The sequence below is a fragment of the Strigops habroptila genome, chromosome 14 (assembly GCF_004027225.2).
Source record: "Strigops habroptila isolate Jane chromosome 14, bStrHab1.2.pri, whole genome shotgun sequence".
NCBI lineage: Eukaryota > Metazoa > Chordata > Aves > Psittaciformes > Psittacidae > Strigops > Strigops habroptila.
The window spans coordinates 6,119,353-6,135,648 of NC_044290.2; the positions used below are offsets into that span (position 1 = coordinate 6,119,353).

The window sequence follows — 16,296 nt, forward strand, 5'->3', positions numbered from 1 at the left end:
GGTCACCCAGGGCCCAGGGGTGGCAGAGACCTCCCCAGAGCCCTCATTATTAGTTTCTCAATTAAGCACCAGAGCTGAATGTGCCGAACAGTGCTCCAGCAAAGGGGGGGGGGGGTGTGGGGGGGGGGGAGGTGTTAGCAGTGCTTTCAGTTGGGATAATCTCAGCCTCACGTGTCCCTCTTGTGGGCACAAAACGCTCTTTCTCCTCCCCTATTGCAAAGCGATGAGTCCCAAAATGTCTGTGAGCACTGGAGGGAGCAATAGCCTTTTTCCAGGCTGGATTTCACGGCTGTTGTTTAACGCAGTGCCATCTAAAGGCAAGTGTTTTCAGGTTCTTCAGCCGGCCGGGGAGATGACTCGTGTTTTGGGAAACACGGGGGTTATCCCCTGTCAGAAGTGGCAGATACAGCGGAGGTTAATGGGAAACCTGTGCTCAGAACCTCCTACATTTCTGCCTCGAGCGATGCCCTAGATTTAAACTCAGCTCTTCTTCTGGATGATATTTGGAATGGAGCCTCCAGGCTCCCCTCTCTGGGCAGGGGTTGGTAATTGCTGTGTTGGGCTGGGGGCTTGGGGCACAGGCTTTAAAGCTGTTGGAAATCCTGGTCATCACTGCAACCCCCCTGAAGGAGTGGGTGCAGATGCGGTACGTGCCCAGTTGCTGTTCTCAGCACGCAGAAAGCCATGAACTAATTCTCAAATCCATGCATAAAGGATGTGAGGTTTATGACCCTTATTAAAACCAGCTTCTAGCTGTAAACTCCTCTGGGTCTTAATTGCTTTTAGAAAGCCCCATTAATGCTCGCCTGTGTGCTTTGGCATCCGTACAACCCTTCAACATCTCCTGGGCCCACTGAGATGATTTTCCTGCCTGGTGTATTGCGCAGGGGCTGAAGAAGGTCTGGGTCCTCCCGCATGGGAATGGTGAGTAGTTATATTTGGAACGAGCCGAGTGATGGGATTAAGGAGGAAATAAAGCAGGGACAGTGGGGAGGCTGGGGCCGGGGCTCTGGCACTAGTGGTTTATCCTTTATTGATGGGGTGCTGTGGGTTTCTCTGGGCGAGGGGCTGACGGCTGCACTGGGGAATGATTAATCAGTCTGAGCTGCTGTTTTTCCCCGGGAGACCTCCGCAGTTAACCACTCCCGGCAATTAAGGGGCGCTCGCAATTAGCAGCCGCAGGGATGCTGCCGCCCCGGGCAGCCACCAGGGTACCGCGGAGGCCTCGCCATAGAGAGCGGTGGCGAGGACGTCCGCTATGCGGCCTCTCCTTCCCTACCTCTCTATGATATCTCCCGTTTCCGGACAGCCGTGGTGGCAACCGCATGCTTCCATTGGCTGGGGGCGTGGCCACGCGGCGAGGAGGGGGCGTGGTTATGCTAATCATGTCTTTAACGCGGCTCGTGATTGGTCGGCGGGGAGGAGGGGCGGGGACAGCGGTGGCCGGGATGGGACCGGGCGGTGCGTGCTGGAGGCGCGGCGGCGGCTGCGGCGGTGAGGGGCGGGGGAGCGGGTCCCGGACCGCGGGGTCCGGGGGGGACCGGGACCGGGGGAACCGGGGTTCTAGGTCCGAGCGGCTGCGGGGATCGGGGGAACCGGGGCTGTGGGTACGGGCGGCTGCGGGAACCGGGGGAACTGTGGCTTTAGGTCCGAACGGCTGCGGGAACTGGAGCCGGGGAAACCGGGGCTTGTGGGTGCGGGGGGCACCGGGACCGGCGGAACCGGGGCTGAGCGGCTGCGGGAACCGGGACCGGGGCAACTGCGGCTACCGGGGCTTGCGGGTGCGAGCAGCTGCGGGAACCGGGACCGGGGAATCCGGGGCTGCCGGTCTGAGTGGCTGCGAGAACCGGGACCGGCCGGCCCGTGCTCCAGCCCTAGAGGAGCGAGGGACGCGGGGCCGGAGTCCTCCGGTGCACGGGGTCGGGACGGTCCCTGTTGCGGCGCCTCCTGGTGCCCTTCTCCGGGACAACCCCCCCCCGTCCCCGTCCCCACCGGCTCAGCCGTCAGCACCAAGGCCACGGGCTTGGCCGAGCGCGGGGGCCGCAGCCTTGACCCACCCCAAAGCGTTTCCACCTCGCACCGGGGGTACATAAACCGCGGGCGGCCGCCGGCACTGGCTGCGCAGGATGGGTGCCGCGGGGGGACGAGCCCCGCTGGGTCGGTGCTGGGCTCCAGGGGAGGGCGGTGCTGGGCTGGGGGTCGCCACCTCATGCACCTCACGTCCTCTCTGTCCTTTTCCCCCCCCCCCTCCAGGCTTCAAGCGGTGGCTGTCCTCATCTGCCCCAGCTCCTCGGGTCTGTGTAGTGGGGAGCGGGCCCGCGGGGTTCTACACAGCTCAGCACATCCTCAAGGTACCAGGGTGGGATTTGACGGTGGGTGAAGGCAGGATATGGGGGGGGCAGGTATCCAGGCTGGCTTGGGTTGAAGCAGGTTGGGGAGCCAGACCTGTGTGGTTGGGGGGCTGCTTGGGGCAGCCCAGACCCCCCAGAGTCCTCCTGAGCCCCTTCACTTGGGGTAGGTGCTGCTGTCTCCATCCCTGCCTTGCCCCTGGGTCAGACCCAAGCCTGGGTGCTGCGAGTTCACCCCAAGTGGTTTCTCTAGAAACAGAGATCTGCCTTGCTCAGAGCTGTCGTCACCCAACAGGGATGACGTTAACCATGTGTTAGCGTGCAAGACCTGCTCTCCTGCTTCCTTCTCTCCTAGCTGAGTTAAGGCACACAGGTGACTCTTTACCTGGCATCTGTAAAGGCTATTAGTGCTTTGGGCAGTCAGGTTTCTGGTGGGAAAGGAGACCTGAGCACAGAACTGTTGGCACCGAGCAGAGATGCAGCAGCTTAACCCTGTCATTAAACTGCTGTGTTGTCTCCGGTACGTGTTGGAAAATAGCTGTTACTAAGCCTCAGGGACAAATTTCAGGGCTGCTTAATCTCTGGGAAGAGTCTGACTCAAAATACAAGATAACAAAAGCCTTGCAGCAGAACATCTGTCTGCAGCTCTCACCTCTGCTGGGGGCTGGCAGACAGCCGGGGGTCCACCAGCACCCATGGTGCTGTGCACCCAGTGTGGGGGCTCTTTGTTGGGGACTGGGTAGCTGCCAGGTGAGTGTGGAAGAGGAGCTGTGGGGTGGGCAGGAGGATGGAGCCCCTCATGAGATGTGCTTGATGGTGGTTAAGGTCATACTCTGCTACACCCTGTGATCTGAGCTGGCAGTACCAGGTACAGCATCATCCTCTGCATGGAAGGCTCTGGAAGAGGCAGTTGCTGGTTGTGGATCTTGGTGCAATCCTTCTTCCTGCCTTGTATCTTCCCTAGCAACATGCGAGCACTGCGTGTCCCTCTGGAGCTGCTGGGCTCATGTGGCCTTTCTGTCCTCATCCCTTAACTGTGATTTCCTTCTCCTGCAGCACCATGGCGGGGCACAAGTGGACATCTATGAGAAGCTGCCTGTTCCCTTTGGGCTCGTCCGTTTTGGGGTGGCCCCAGATCACCCAGAAGTGAAGGTTGGTGCTGGCTTCCTCCCCTTTGCCCATGTGGTTCAACATGATGGTGCTGGGTGCAGGCAAGGCAATCGGGATCAGAGATCTCTTATTAGGGGTGATGGAGTTGGGCTGTAGGTGCACATCTGGGCAAGGAGAAGTTAAACTCAAAGGAGCTCTTTGAAATCAATCATTTTCCTTTGCCTCATAGTAGGCATGAGTTGTACCCAGGGGTATCTGCTGTGTCTGAGCTGCAGGGGAGGTGGTCAGAGTGGTGGGACATAGGAGTTCCAGACACAGGAATATCTTGTGATGTTTTCCTCTAATCCCTGGAGATCATCAGACCAAAATGCCAGGATCCCTTTGAGAGGAGGGAGAGAGAAGAGGAGTGGACATAAGGGAGGTGGGTTTGGGGCAGTGTCTGCAGTATAGTGGTATCCATCCTGCTACCAGGCTGAATCCCCTGGAGCTGCAGGGGAAGAAGTTGTTCTGCTCTGTAACCCTGATTGCTCAGAAGAAAAGGGTTTGGGCACCCTCCTGCTCTGTGTCCCCTCATTGAAGTGGGTTTTGGGAAGGGTTGAGATGAGAGGCTGGCAGAGAAGGTCTGGCAGGCAGCCCCCTCAATGGAAGGGGTGGTTTGGTTGGACTCCCTTGCAGACATCACCTTTGGGAAGGAGTTTTCTCCTACAGTGGGGTTTATGGAGAGGTGCCAAAGGCATTGAAGGGGTCCTGTCCTCCTGCAAAAGATGGATTTTCCATTCCACACAGGGCGATGGAAAAAGCGAGCGCCAAATCCCAGCCTGTGCTTATCTCCCCATGAATTATCTGCGGCTGGTGTTAGATAAGAGCCTCAGAATAACTGCCTGGGCGAGGGGGTGACGCATCTCAAGGCTGAGGGGGACAGGAGCTATCAGCAGCGGGCCTTGGCCCCTGCTGGGGCTTGGACGTAACTCCCTGGTGCTTGTTTGGTCTGTGCAGAACGTGATCAACGCCTTCACGCAGACAGCGCGCTCGGGGCGCTGCGCCTACTACGGCAACGTCACCGTGGGCAGGGACGTGACGGTGGCAGAGCTGCGGCAGGCGTACCACGCCGTGGTGCTGGTGGGTACCGCCGCCTGTGCTCGCGGAGAAGGTTCTGAGGGGTTATTCCCCGCTGGAGTCTTGGGATGAGGGTTTGGGTGAGGTGTTTCTGGGTGCTTTATTACCATGGTGAGCTGTCCCCGTGCTTGGGACAGCTCAGGCAGGGGGTGTGTGTTAAAACATGGCATCAAATGCAGGTCTCTGAAACCCCGCTGTGAGGGGCATGGTTGAGGAGCCTTTTCGCTGTGATGGTCAATACCTGTTTCAGCTTGATATGGATTTGTCCTTCCTGTTCAGTCCTCAGCTTGTTGTGCTCTGCCTTGGCCTAAGGAGGTCAAGTTTGGCTCTGGAGCCTATGGGGATGGAGTGGATGAAGCGCCTCTGCCTGGGCTGTGTTTAGCTCCTCACTGGGTATCCCAGCCCCTAGGAGGGGTTTGCAGCCGTGCAGTGTCCCTGGCAGCAGCTGGAAGGGGAGGTTTGTGGTTTGGTATCAACCCCTGCACACGGTGACATCTCTGACCATGTCTGCTCCTTCCTCAGAGTTACGGTGCTGAAGATAACCGGGTCCTGGGGATCCCAGGGGAGAACCTCTGCGGAGTATATTCAGCCCGAGCATTTGTGGGCTGGTACAACGGGCTGCCGGAGAACCGGGATGTGAGTACAGCCGTGTGCTTCCCTGCCCTTCCTCCCCATCCTGCATCCAAACGCAGGCATTCAGCTCCAGATTAAGTCCTGAAAGGCCTGCAATTGGAAAAGATTAGCAGGCACCATGTTAAATCCTTCTTAGATGGCAGAAATGTGAACAATTTGCACATCAGTGAGAGCGGATTAGCTGCCTCTGTAGGTTGGCAGCACATTTTGGCTGGGCCAGATGGGAACCTGGGGGTGTGATGCTCTGCTTTGACCTGAGGAGGTATTCTTGGCTGAAAACAGCTCCTTCTCCCAGAGATGCCATCATAGGAAGAAGGGGAGAGGGATCTGATGGGATACCTGGGGTGGCTGTGTTGCTGTGTCTGGGGAGGAGGCTGGTGTGGAGTTTCCCCATCTGCATCACCTCTTTTGGGGGGAAAAGAGGGGTGGAAGGGAATTTGGGTGGTGGGAACAGGTCTGAGGCCATCATGCTCACAGCTGGGTCTTTCTTGGCAGCTGAATCCTGACCTGAGCTGTGAGACAGCGCTGATTCTGGGTCATGGCAATGTGGCGCTGGATATTGCCCGGATCCTCCTGTCCCCACTGCAGCTCCTCAGGGTGAGTCCCAGGGGTGCTCTGTGCCACAAAGGCAGTCTGGGGCCCACATTCAGTCCCTGCTGGATGGGTGCTGGTTCCCACCCATCTCAGCAAAACCTCAGACTCTCCTGTCTTTGGGATCTTTCCTCAGGGAAGGCTGTTGCTTCTTGGGTGGACCTATGGATTCACAGTCCATAGAGTGATCCAAGGCTCCAGCCGTGCCTTGGGTAACACTGTGGAGTTCTCCAGGTTGCTCTGCTGGTATCTAAAAAGTTGGCATTTGAGCTTCATCCCTTATGAGAAGCAAAGGAGGAGCTGCTTGCCCTATTCCACCACCAAACTAGAAGCTTCTCCATGTTGGGATGGGTCTTTGTCTGCTGTAGCTGAGGGCAGCAGCCTGGTTTCTGCTGGTAGCACTGGGCACACTGGTGGCTGGTCCAAGCTGGTGCACCTCTCCTCCTGCTGCTCCCTTATAGCTGGGAGCTGGTGTGAACCAGCTGCTCCATACAGCTGCTGCCCCAGATGTTGGCAGCAAAGGCTCTTCCTCCTGGAGAAATGCCACGAGGTTTTACATTCATGCAACCACTTCCTGTATTAATATCTAAATTAAATGAAAACTAAATTAAAAAGGCCCAACAACAACTTGGAGGCACTTCCAACCAGTGGCTAAAGCCAGCTGGGAGGCAGTGCTGGGAAGGACTTGGCACTGGAAATAAGTGCCAGGGGATGCAGGCAGTTTGCTGTTTGGAATATTGGTCTGGAATGGTTTCTCCTGGTTTCCTGGTGTCCCTCCCATTGTGTCTTCTCTGGAAAAGATCTTCCTGTGATCTAGATACACGCACACAGTTGAAACAGAGCTGCAAGATGCCAACCATTGAGGCTTGATAATGCCTCTGTGTGTGCTCAGAGCTGCCCGGGGTGGGCAGACACTGACCTGAGCTGTGGTTTGCAGTGGGTTTCACCCATATGCCTGTATATCCTGAGCTGGGAAGTCACCCAGCAGCATCTGCAGGCATCCCGCAATGGAGCTCACTGAAAGGCTTCGCTCCATTAGCCCCAAGGTTAACCTGCTTGGGTGGATCCCCCGAGGCCATCTCGCGGGGTGCCGGCTCGTTGCCTCTAGAGCATTATGGCCTCGGAAAGCTCATTCAGTGATGAGGGACCAGCTGTGCAAATAGCTCTGTGCGATGGGAGATGAGTTGTTTTCCGCCCTTGCCCAGGCTCTCTGCATGCACAGCCTGCTTTTCTGCTGATTTTTCACCTTCAGAGGCTGTGCTTCCCCCCCCCAGCTCCCTCCAGATTTGCCCTCATCCCACTCTCCTGTCTCTGTTCTGCAGAAGACAGACATCACTGATGGCTCCTTGGCAGCTCTTGCCTGCAGCAAGGTGAAGCGTGTCTGGCTGGTTGGGAGGAGGGGACCTCTCCAAGTTGCTTTCACTATCAAGGTAAGGCAGGGGTGCTGGAGGGCAGCTGTGCTTCCCAGCATTGAGCCCCAGGCTGCCCGTCCCTGCTGGGAGAGGTGGTCTAGGGATGGGTGAGGAACACAGGCATCCTTCCTGCACCTATTTGCTGGCTTCTCTCCTTGACTGCTGGGGAAGAGGGCCTGGGGCTGTTGGGTGACCTCTCGGTGCTGGAGGTAACACCTTCCTACCTGCAATCCCCAGGAGCTGCGGGAGATGATAAACCTGCCTGGTGCCAGCCCTGTGCTGAACCCTGCTGACTTCACAGGCCTCGAGGATGCTGTTAAAGGTGAGGGAAGTGTGCTGTGGTCCTCCAGATAGTGATTCGCCTTGACAGGCGAAATCCAGGAGCAATCTGGAGATGCTCAGAACGTGCATCAGAGAAACTCTTACCTTGTGCTTAATGCATGGTGTGTGAAGCAAGGTGACCGTGGTGTGGGTCATCCTCAGAGTGCTAGTTGGCCACAAAGATAAGAGGACAGCCTGTTTGTGCAGCCACTTTGCTGCTTGGGAGTTATGCTTACACTCTGAGTAATGAGGACAGGAGGTTCAGGAGGGCTGGGGGAAACTTGCAGGAGAGATCCCAAGGCTGTAGATTTAAGAGCTTTCTGCAGAGCTAAAAGGAAAACACTGAGTTCAAGGGTGTCCAGAGACTTGCTCTTCTCCGCAGGCTGCTGCCTCTGAGCACCAGCAAGGCAGGAGAATCACAGGCTTTGATTCATGTGTTGGAACTAGATGATCTTAAGGTCCTTTTCAACCCTAACTGGTCTATGATTCTGTGTGAGGCCTCAAGCCTCAGGAGCTCTCCTGGTCACTTTGACTTGCAGTTTGTCATCTTAAAGGTGTCGGGTGCCCATCAGCATGACAAGCTCCAAATGGATACTCACATACCACTTGTCACTGCCTTGACTTGGCTCTGTGCTGTGTCAAGGGCCTTTTGCTGTGGTTCCTGTCCTGAAGCTCTCTCTTTGCTCCTAGATGCCCCCAGGCCCAGGAAGCGCCTGACTGAACTGATGATCAAAACAGCCCTGGAGAAGCCTCCGAAGAAGCCAGTGGAGACAGTGTCCCCCCGGGAATGGGGGCTGAAGTTCCAGCGCAGCCCCCAGGAGGTGCTGCCCACGGCTGATGGGACACGGGCAAGAGGCGTCCGCATGGCCCTGACCTGCCTGGAGGTACGGGTTTGGTATTTTGACCCATCCCTGAGCAGGACACTGCTGCATCCCTCCAGCCCTTGGGAATCATTCCAAGGACAGCGTTGTCTTCCCTGACTGGTTGGATTGGCTCTCGGGGAAGCTGGTACCACCAAGAGCCTTTCTGCCTCTAAAGGGAGCTCTTTTCATGCTGCTACATTAGAAAGACCTTTAGGGAAAGACTTTTGGGATCAGGGATTCCAAAGGGGGCTGGAGGAGGCTGTTCTGCATCTGGTGAGTGGTGGTCAGCAGTCCCTTTCTTCCTCTCTTAGGGCTCGGGTGACTCTGCCAAAGCCATCCCCACTGGAGACATGGAGGAGATGGAGTGTGGGCTGGTGGTCAGCAGCATTGGCTACCGGAGCCTGCCGCTGGACCCAGCAGTGCCCTTCGACACCCAGCGTGGCATTATTCCCAACAGCTCGGGCAGAGTGGAGGGTGTCCCAGGTCTGTATCCACAGGGATATGGGTGGGACATGTCGAGTGCAGCTGGTGGGCTGGGAAGCTCCATTCACCAAGAGCATGGACACAAGGCAATTGCATGCTTCATTGGGAGAGTGGAAACCGAGGAAACAAGCTGCCTCTGTCAGCGTTAAGACCTGGCTCGTCCCCAGCTCGAGTTTGGGGGGTCTGGTTTTGTACAGGGTGATTTTACTGGGCCTTGCAGTCTGTTGCTAAAGCAATACAGCCCATACAGCTGCTTAGTGTATCTGCAGGTACACAAACTCCTATGACAGCATTGACAAAAGGCTGCACTCTTCCCACCATAAGGCTGGATTCTTCCACCTCTTGCAGCTTGATGTGATGCCCAGGGGCAGGACTTTGCAGCCAGGAGGTTCCATAGCCACACACTGAACCAAGCCTGGCTACTCTATGTGTCCATGCAGGTCTGTACTGCAGCGGGTGGGTGAAGAGAGGACCCACGGGTGTGATCATCACCACCATGAACGACAGCTTTGACACTGCCCAGTCTGTGCTGGAGGATCTGCAGGGGGGCGTGCTGGACGTGTCCACCTCCAGAGAAGGTTTTGGGGCTATGGAGAGCATCCTGCGCAGCCGAGGTCAGTGTGAGGGGCTGCGAGCCACTGTAGCAGCCAGCATAAAGCTGCAAAATATACCAGCAAAATATATATTTGGTTATACAGCCAAATTCCTTCTGGATGTGGGTATCCTGGAGTCCTGTGAGCTGCTTCTGGGAGCAGAGTCTGAACCATGGAAACGTGCTGCTGTTTCATTGCTTCAAAGTGCAGGGAGAGGGGGATTTGAATTCCATCAAACTCGGTGTCATTGATAAGGTTAATGACCACTTTCTGGGAAGGGCCATTAAAAGCAGCACGGACCTTGGGTAAAATGCCACTGTTAGCTGCCTAGGCAGCGAGCTATTGCTCTTGAGTGCTTTTCCTAGTAACCCTTCTAAGCAAGTTGGGGAAAGGATTAAAATGCCCAAGAGAGTAATTTGCTGTTGCTGTGTTTAAAGGCATTCAATTAAAGTCTGTGTGTGTCTTGCCTCTTAACTGTCTGAGGCTTAACAGTGAACTGGAAGTGTTTTGTCCCCTGAGGTGGTGCTGTGCTCGCAGTTGTTAACAGCTCGCAAAGGTCTGACTAATCCAAGTTGACTGGAACCTGCCATCCCTCTCCTTGTGGTGTTAGAAATTATTACTCCTTTGTGAGGCTGAAGTCTGGCGCCGTGTCAGGAAAGGGCAGGCTTCCCTGCACATCAGGTCCCTGCTAATGGGAAGCTGAGGCTGAACTTGTTTTTACTTGGTTAAGTTCTCTCTCCCATCTCTTGCCATCATCACAGGGATCCGTCCTGTTTCCTTCTCGGACTGGGAGAAGATAGATGCTGCTGAAGTGGCAAGAGGCAAAGCTGCTGGCAAACCCCGAGAGAAGATCGTGGATCCTCAGGAGATGCTGCGGCTCATCGGTCACTAAAGCATCAGTGATGGGAATGTGGTGCTGGTCCAGCTGGTGCTGTCCTGGGGCAAGGCCAGTGGGTTACAGCACGGCCCTGGAGCACAGGGCTTGTGCCTGGAGCTGGTGGCTGCTCTGGAGAGGTGTGTGGCACTTGAGCTTCTCTAGTAATGATGAACTCTGGGCTCCCGAAGTGAATGTCTCAAAGCATCCGAGGCTGCTGGCTGGTGCTGCGCCTCTGCAGCCAGCTGCCACTCCTGGAGGTGATAATTGTCCTTTGTGTCCTTCAAGCATTAAGGAATTGGCTGATGCAGGTGAGGGGAGCTGTGTCCCTGGCAGGGGGCCTGGCCAGGCGTTTTCCCCATGGCAAGTCGACAGAGAAACCTCCTCGTGTCTCACTGCCTCCCCTTTAAGCCTCAAGCCAAATGGCTTCATTGCCTTGTCACTCGTGCCTGAGCAGGCTGCTTTGGATAATATTTGTTTTTTAAATAAACCCTTCCAGGGAAGCCAAATTGGAGCTGCCACTTGAGTCTGGCTTCTTTGTCTGTGACTCCTTCCTCTTGGAGCAGCCAAGTGCCGCGTCTGCTGCGCCGTGTCTCAAGGCAAGCAGCTCCTCTCGTGCAGGGAGGGACTGTTTGCTCTCTGCTTGCGAGCTCTAAACAGACAAGAGCATTAATTTGCTTTCTGCCTCCTGCAGTTAAGCCCCGGCAGAGCCTGGGTTCTGGATCGTAGGGTGGATTGGGATAACAAGCATGTAATTGCCTTGCTCCGGATCATGAGGGATCCAGTGTTCGTTGGTACCTGCCGGCGCTGGCTGATGCAAGCCCTGCCTTGAGCTTTCACTTCATTCACTGGTGTGGTTCTGGTTTTTGGCCTGTGTGTTTTTGAAGCTTATTAAATGCTTCTTTCAGCCTGAATTGACTGCGGTGACGGTGTCAGGTTTTAAGCCAGATTACAAGCTGTGAGCCATAATCTCCTCTTTATCCATGGTGCAGGGGCTGTGTCAGCATGGTCTCCTCCTCTGGCCACCCTCAGCATCCTGCACTCCCCATGGGAGCACTGAAGGGTTGCAGCCTCTCCTCTCTGACCTGTGTAAGTGGTTGTTACTGGTGGCTCTGTGATGGAGGCAGAGGGGAAATCCAGCTGGTGGGGCTTGTCTCAGGTCCACGCTCAACCTCCATCTCTAAGTCATGGTAGAGGGCTTGTCCGCTGGGCGCTATACTCCCACCCCATCTCTGGTCCAACGTTAGGGAAGGGAGATCTCCCTTCTCTCATCTTTCCCTTTTTCCCCCTTTCCTTTTCTATTCCAGTCTCATTTGCAAGCTCATTAAGGAACTCAGGAAATGTGATCCTGGGAACTCGTACGCAAACAAGCAATAAAGCTTTTGTGGAACAGCTGCTGGTGTGATGGGGCTCTTGATACGTCTCGGGGCTGATGCAGCCTTAATGCTGAACTCTTGAGCATTAGGGAGATTACATCAGCTCTGGGTTCGGAGGTGAATAAGCTCTTTGGGAAGGGGGCTGAAGTGGTTGTGCTCAGGGCAGGGAGCAGCTCTTTTGGTAGACGGCTCAGCCAGAAATGTGATGGTGAAGGGGTGGTTGTGGCTGCGTCAGATCTGCAGGTATTGGGAAGAGATGAGCCAGCTCTTCTCCAGGGTTTTCGTCCACTTCACCTTGAATGTTGATGTCGGGTGTGTTTGTAGCCATCATCAATCACGGTGCTTGTGCTGCACATGGCAAATGGTTGTTCCCAAACTGGTGATGCTTCGGGGTAGTTTGGGGGCTGTGATAACAGGTTAAGGGGAGTGTCTCTCTTTGCTGAGCCCAGTGTCCTTGCTCAACGCAGAACCTAGCCAAGGCCCTGGGGTTTATGCTGGGCCGTGGGGAAGCCATGAGATGATCAAGGTCAGCGAAGGGCAGGGATGGAGGACTGCACCTCGTGGGCAGAGGAAGGATCACTGCGGTTATGTGGGTCCTCATTCAGTACCTCCAGCTCCCCTTTCCTCTGCTGCCTGCATCCTCAGGCCCCAGCCAGCTGTCCCCATCACCAGGGATGCTCTCCATCCTTTCCTCCGGGGACTGGGGTGCCCCTGGCTTCCTCAGGAAGGGCCTTATCCCGGTCACTATGTCGTTAGGTGGCGCTGGGAGGCTGGTAATGGGGAGCAAAGAGGGGCTGAGTGGGGATGGAGAAGGCCTGACACCGCCGGGGCTGCTTGGGCTCTGAGCAGCGGGGGGGCGGTCCTCATGGGACCTGTTCACATTCAGGTTCTGCTTTTAGGTGTGATTAACCTCGTGTTTGCTATAGGTTATGTCCCCACCGCGGTGGTCCAAGGGGTGAGGGGGCAGCCATCCCTGTGCCCTCTGCTTCCCGAGCAGCCGAAGGGGCATCTCCAAAGCCATTTTCCACCCCAGGAAGACGATGCTCTGAGTGACACCCGCCTGCTGTTGGAAGGAGGTCTGAAAAGCTGAAAGTCATCACCGCCAGTTCTTAATGTGGACTTCCCTGCTCCAATGAGTTATGGCTCAGCTTAGCTTTAATGAGACTGCACAAAGCTGGTGGCGATCAGCATCTGGTGAGGTTTGGCCTCGAGACCAGCCAAGCAAGGCTGAGCAGTTCCTCTGCTCTGAAAGGCAGCTGGGATGGGTACAGAGCAGAGAGAGCTCGCCGTGGTGCGGGGCGGTTGCACAGTAAATGCTGTTCGGTTGGGTCTTTGCAACCTCCTGCTGCTGTGCCTCAGTTTCCCCGGTCTGCAGAGCTGTGCAGGGTAACTCCTCTGCTCCCCTGAGGCTCTGCCTTGCTCCTGCTGGGCAGCTTGGAGTAACCCAGGGAAGAGCACATCTGAAACACCCCAGAAGCTCCGGTTGATGCTGTGTTTATTACATGCAGGAGACAAGTGTGGAGGCTCTCGCTGTCTTTGCTAATGGGCTGCTTGATGAACTTGGCCTTTTCAAGCAAGCATTTAGAGCCGGCGAAGCAGGAAGTTACCTGTGCTCTGGAATAAGGAAAACCCAGCTCCAGGCAGGAATCTGGCCCAGCAGTGAAGAGCTGTTTAAAAGCCGCTTATGCCACCAGGAAAATGGTTGGAAAAGCTCTTCCATGGCATGGCTAACACATGGTTCCCCAGCCCCATCCCGAGCGGCCGCAGAAGCAGTGTCCTGCTTTACGCCGGCCCCTCACCACATGATCCACGGAATTGCGGCATCGGAAGCCCGGGTCAGTCCGTGTGTGCCGGGGCTTCGCTTGGGAACAGATGGCTCTGGGGAGTGCTGACCTCAGCGCTTTGGCTGAGCACAAGCACTGGCCCCTCCTGGGCACATCTTGTTGTACCTTGTGTGCTCTTCTCTCCATGTTCATCCCCATCCCTGGGGACAGGATGTGAACAGGTTGGGTACCAAGTTCTGGGTCACTGGAGCGGGTTATCAGCCCCACTGTGCCCAGTACCATCCCTCCTGGCACGACATCGCCCCTCCTCTGAAAGGATCCCATGCGCATCCCTGGCTCCAGACCCACCAGAGGCTCATGGTTTGCAATCCCTGCCTTATTGATCCAAGCTCTTCAGGCTTCCTGAAGTCTTGCCTATGTTCAGAGGGCTGTGCTGGGCTGGAGGTTTCCCCTCTGTTTGAATTACTTTGGAAAGTCATTACTTTTGGAGCTGCATAAACCCATTCCCCAGGCCAGGAGGGGAGCAGAGGGGAAGGAGATGTGAACTCTGAGCAGCTGCTTCGAGGAGCTATTTAGGGATGCGACAGCAGCAAATAAAGTTGTTGGAGGGTGAGGGCTGGTTACGGCCCCAGAAAGAAGCGATTTTCTCCCTTCCTGGGAAATTTCCATTTCCAACCTGCTGGCTTTGGCTGCCTGATCCCCAATCTCCAGGGCAGCCCCGCAGGCACGCGCCACCCCAGGAGGAGGAATTATCCCCGCAGGGATGAAAGCGTCCCTGTTTATTTTAGCTCCCTTAATTACTGTGAGGGTAGGACATGGTGGCAGCGGAGCGGAGCTGTGCCGGATCCGTGCCGTGTGTGCATCACTCACAGCACCAACCCCGTGGCCTCTCTCCCAACTTTCTCCTTACTCTGTTTTCAGCTTTGTTTGCTTTTGTGGCTGCTGGGATCCAAGACACCAGCCAGCTCTGCGTGCTTATTTAAGCATCTGAATACCTTTATGGGATGGAGTAGGGAGGGGAGGTGAGGATGGTGCCTGAGGATGGCCCCAGGAGCTGGAGGCAGAACAGAGAGAAGATGATCTACACCCATTTTGCTTCTTAAGTGAGCCCCAGAGGGCCAGGGCAAGGTGAATGCCCAGGAGTAGAGGTGGCTGTGCTCAGATGTTGATTTTGGGGCAAACTTCTATGGAAGAGGGTTGGCAGCCGACAGGCAGGGCTGGGATGGTGCAGGTCAGGATGAGTGCAGGTCTGGGACTGATGCAGATCCAGGGCTAAATCTCAGGTGTCAGAAGTGTCACCTGCAAGACTCAGCCCCGGCAGAGGAATCTGTGTGCCAGGTTATCCTGTCTGATGTTGGATGCTGTTAGTGGGATGCAGATGCCCATGGGGACAGCCTAAACTGTGTCACTCTGCCCTTCCAGGGACTGTTCTGGCTTTGTGCTCGCAGTGCACAGACTGGGGCCCTCTCCTTCCCAAAGTCCTGGTTTAGGATGCACTCAGGTTAAAAACCTTTGGCTGAGTTTCTCCTACAAATAGGAGATTGATGGTTGGGGCTTACCCTGCAGAAGTGGAGATGTTAAAGACACTGGCTGAAGCTGTGCAATGCTGTCTTGCCTGTGGGTGCACCTTGGGGGTGGATGCTTTGCGTAGGGGCATGGGTGCAGGCTTATGCTGGGAAATGATGGGCTCCCATTGACTCCTGGGAGACCAGGATGGAGGTGCTGGGGCAGGATGGACTGTGTGAGGCTTTACCCCAGCTTGGGATGTGGAATGCCAATGTGGGGTTGCAATGGGGTGCAAGGAGGCTGTGTGGAGTGGGCTCTCCCCTGCAGGAGGTGGCTGCACACCAGGAGCTGTTGGAACGTGGTGCCTTTGCATTCATCAACCTGCTTTCAGAGCCTCTTGCAAGAAAAGATACCAAGGAAAAGATGGAGAAGCTGAGGTGAGCTCCCATTCGTTGGTGCTGTGCCATGGGTGAGGGGCCCACTGGGATTCTGAGGGTCCCATGCCAGGGTACCACCCGGGAGGTGTCAAGGAGGAGGATAAAGGAGGGGGAAAGCAGTCTCATGCCCATGTTATCCCCACACAGCCCAGAAAGCTGGGCAAAGAGGGCACGGCATCCCAGGAGAGGGTGGTATTGAGGGGCTGGGGAAGTCAGAGCTTTCCAATCATGAGGAAAGTTCCATCTGCACCTTCTGAGGCTGTGGGCTTCACCTCGAGGTGCTGCTCGTGCTTCTGGTTTGGACCTTTGTAGCCATCAGGGCACCTCTTTTGAATGTGAAAAGGACTTTTGTTATTGAAATGCACAGGTAAGTTATCTTGATGGTTGCAGAGCAACTCTGATGTTGGTGCCCCAGACCCAGCTGCAGGCTGGGGAATCGCTGCACTTTCCCCCCCAGAGAAATGTTGTGGGTTTTGCTTTGGAAGGACTTTGCCAGGAAAACTAAGAACTTGGAAGCAAGCTCTTAGTGCAGCCGCTCGCTCTGCAGCCTCAAGTGCAAGTGCCGGCCAGAGCTTTACCCGTGTTTGACTCCCAAGGGAGAGGAGACAAGGCTGGAGGGGGCCCTGGTAGTGTGTTTCCTCCAGTCCTTGCCCTGTACTGCTTGTCCCTACTGCAGACACCCTCCAGCTGTGCCCAGCTGTGCATCAGACATGGGTTTGTCTGTTCCACGTGTGGGGTTTGGGCTGTGATGGGGTTAAATGTTCCATGGGATGGAGATGCTGGAGGGCCATGTTGCAGTGGGGGAGCCAGATATTGCCCTGGAGAAGGTTGCTGTTGTCCTCCTCATTC

The 16,296-nt window shown here is 55.8% G+C and overlaps 1 protein-coding gene across 1 annotated transcript; it reads left to right on the forward strand.

Annotated features, from left to right (window-relative positions):
* The first annotated feature begins 1,420 nt into the window (after nt 1-1,420).
* FDXR (ferredoxin reductase) lies at nt 1,421-10,870 on the forward strand. Its single transcript, XM_030506534.1, has 12 exons — nt 1,421-1,461; nt 2,254-2,351; nt 3,405-3,500; nt 4,455-4,577; nt 5,097-5,210; nt 5,703-5,804; nt 7,121-7,228; nt 7,448-7,532; nt 8,222-8,415; nt 8,706-8,877; nt 9,318-9,491; nt 10,232-10,870. The coding sequence occupies exons 1-12, from the start codon at nt 1,449-1,451 to the stop codon at nt 10,360-10,362; spliced, it is 1,410 nt and encodes a 469-aa protein (XP_030362394.1). The 5' UTR covers nt 1,421-1,448; the 3' UTR covers nt 10,363-10,870.
* The last annotated feature ends 5,426 nt before the right edge of the window (nt 10,871-16,296 follow it).

What these genes read in the sequence shown, in the direction of transcription:
- FDXR (XM_030506534.1), top strand. An exon ending in CCTCGAGGATGCTGTTAAAG is followed by an intron (nt 7,533 to 8,221) that starts GTGAGGGAAGTG and finishes CTTTGCTCCTAG; the next exon opens with ATGCCCCCAGGCCCAGGAAG. An exon ending in GAGCATCCTGCGCAGCCGAG is followed by an intron (nt 9,492 to 10,231) that starts GTCAGTGTGAGG and finishes CCATCATCACAG; the next exon opens with GGATCCGTCCTGTTTCCTTC.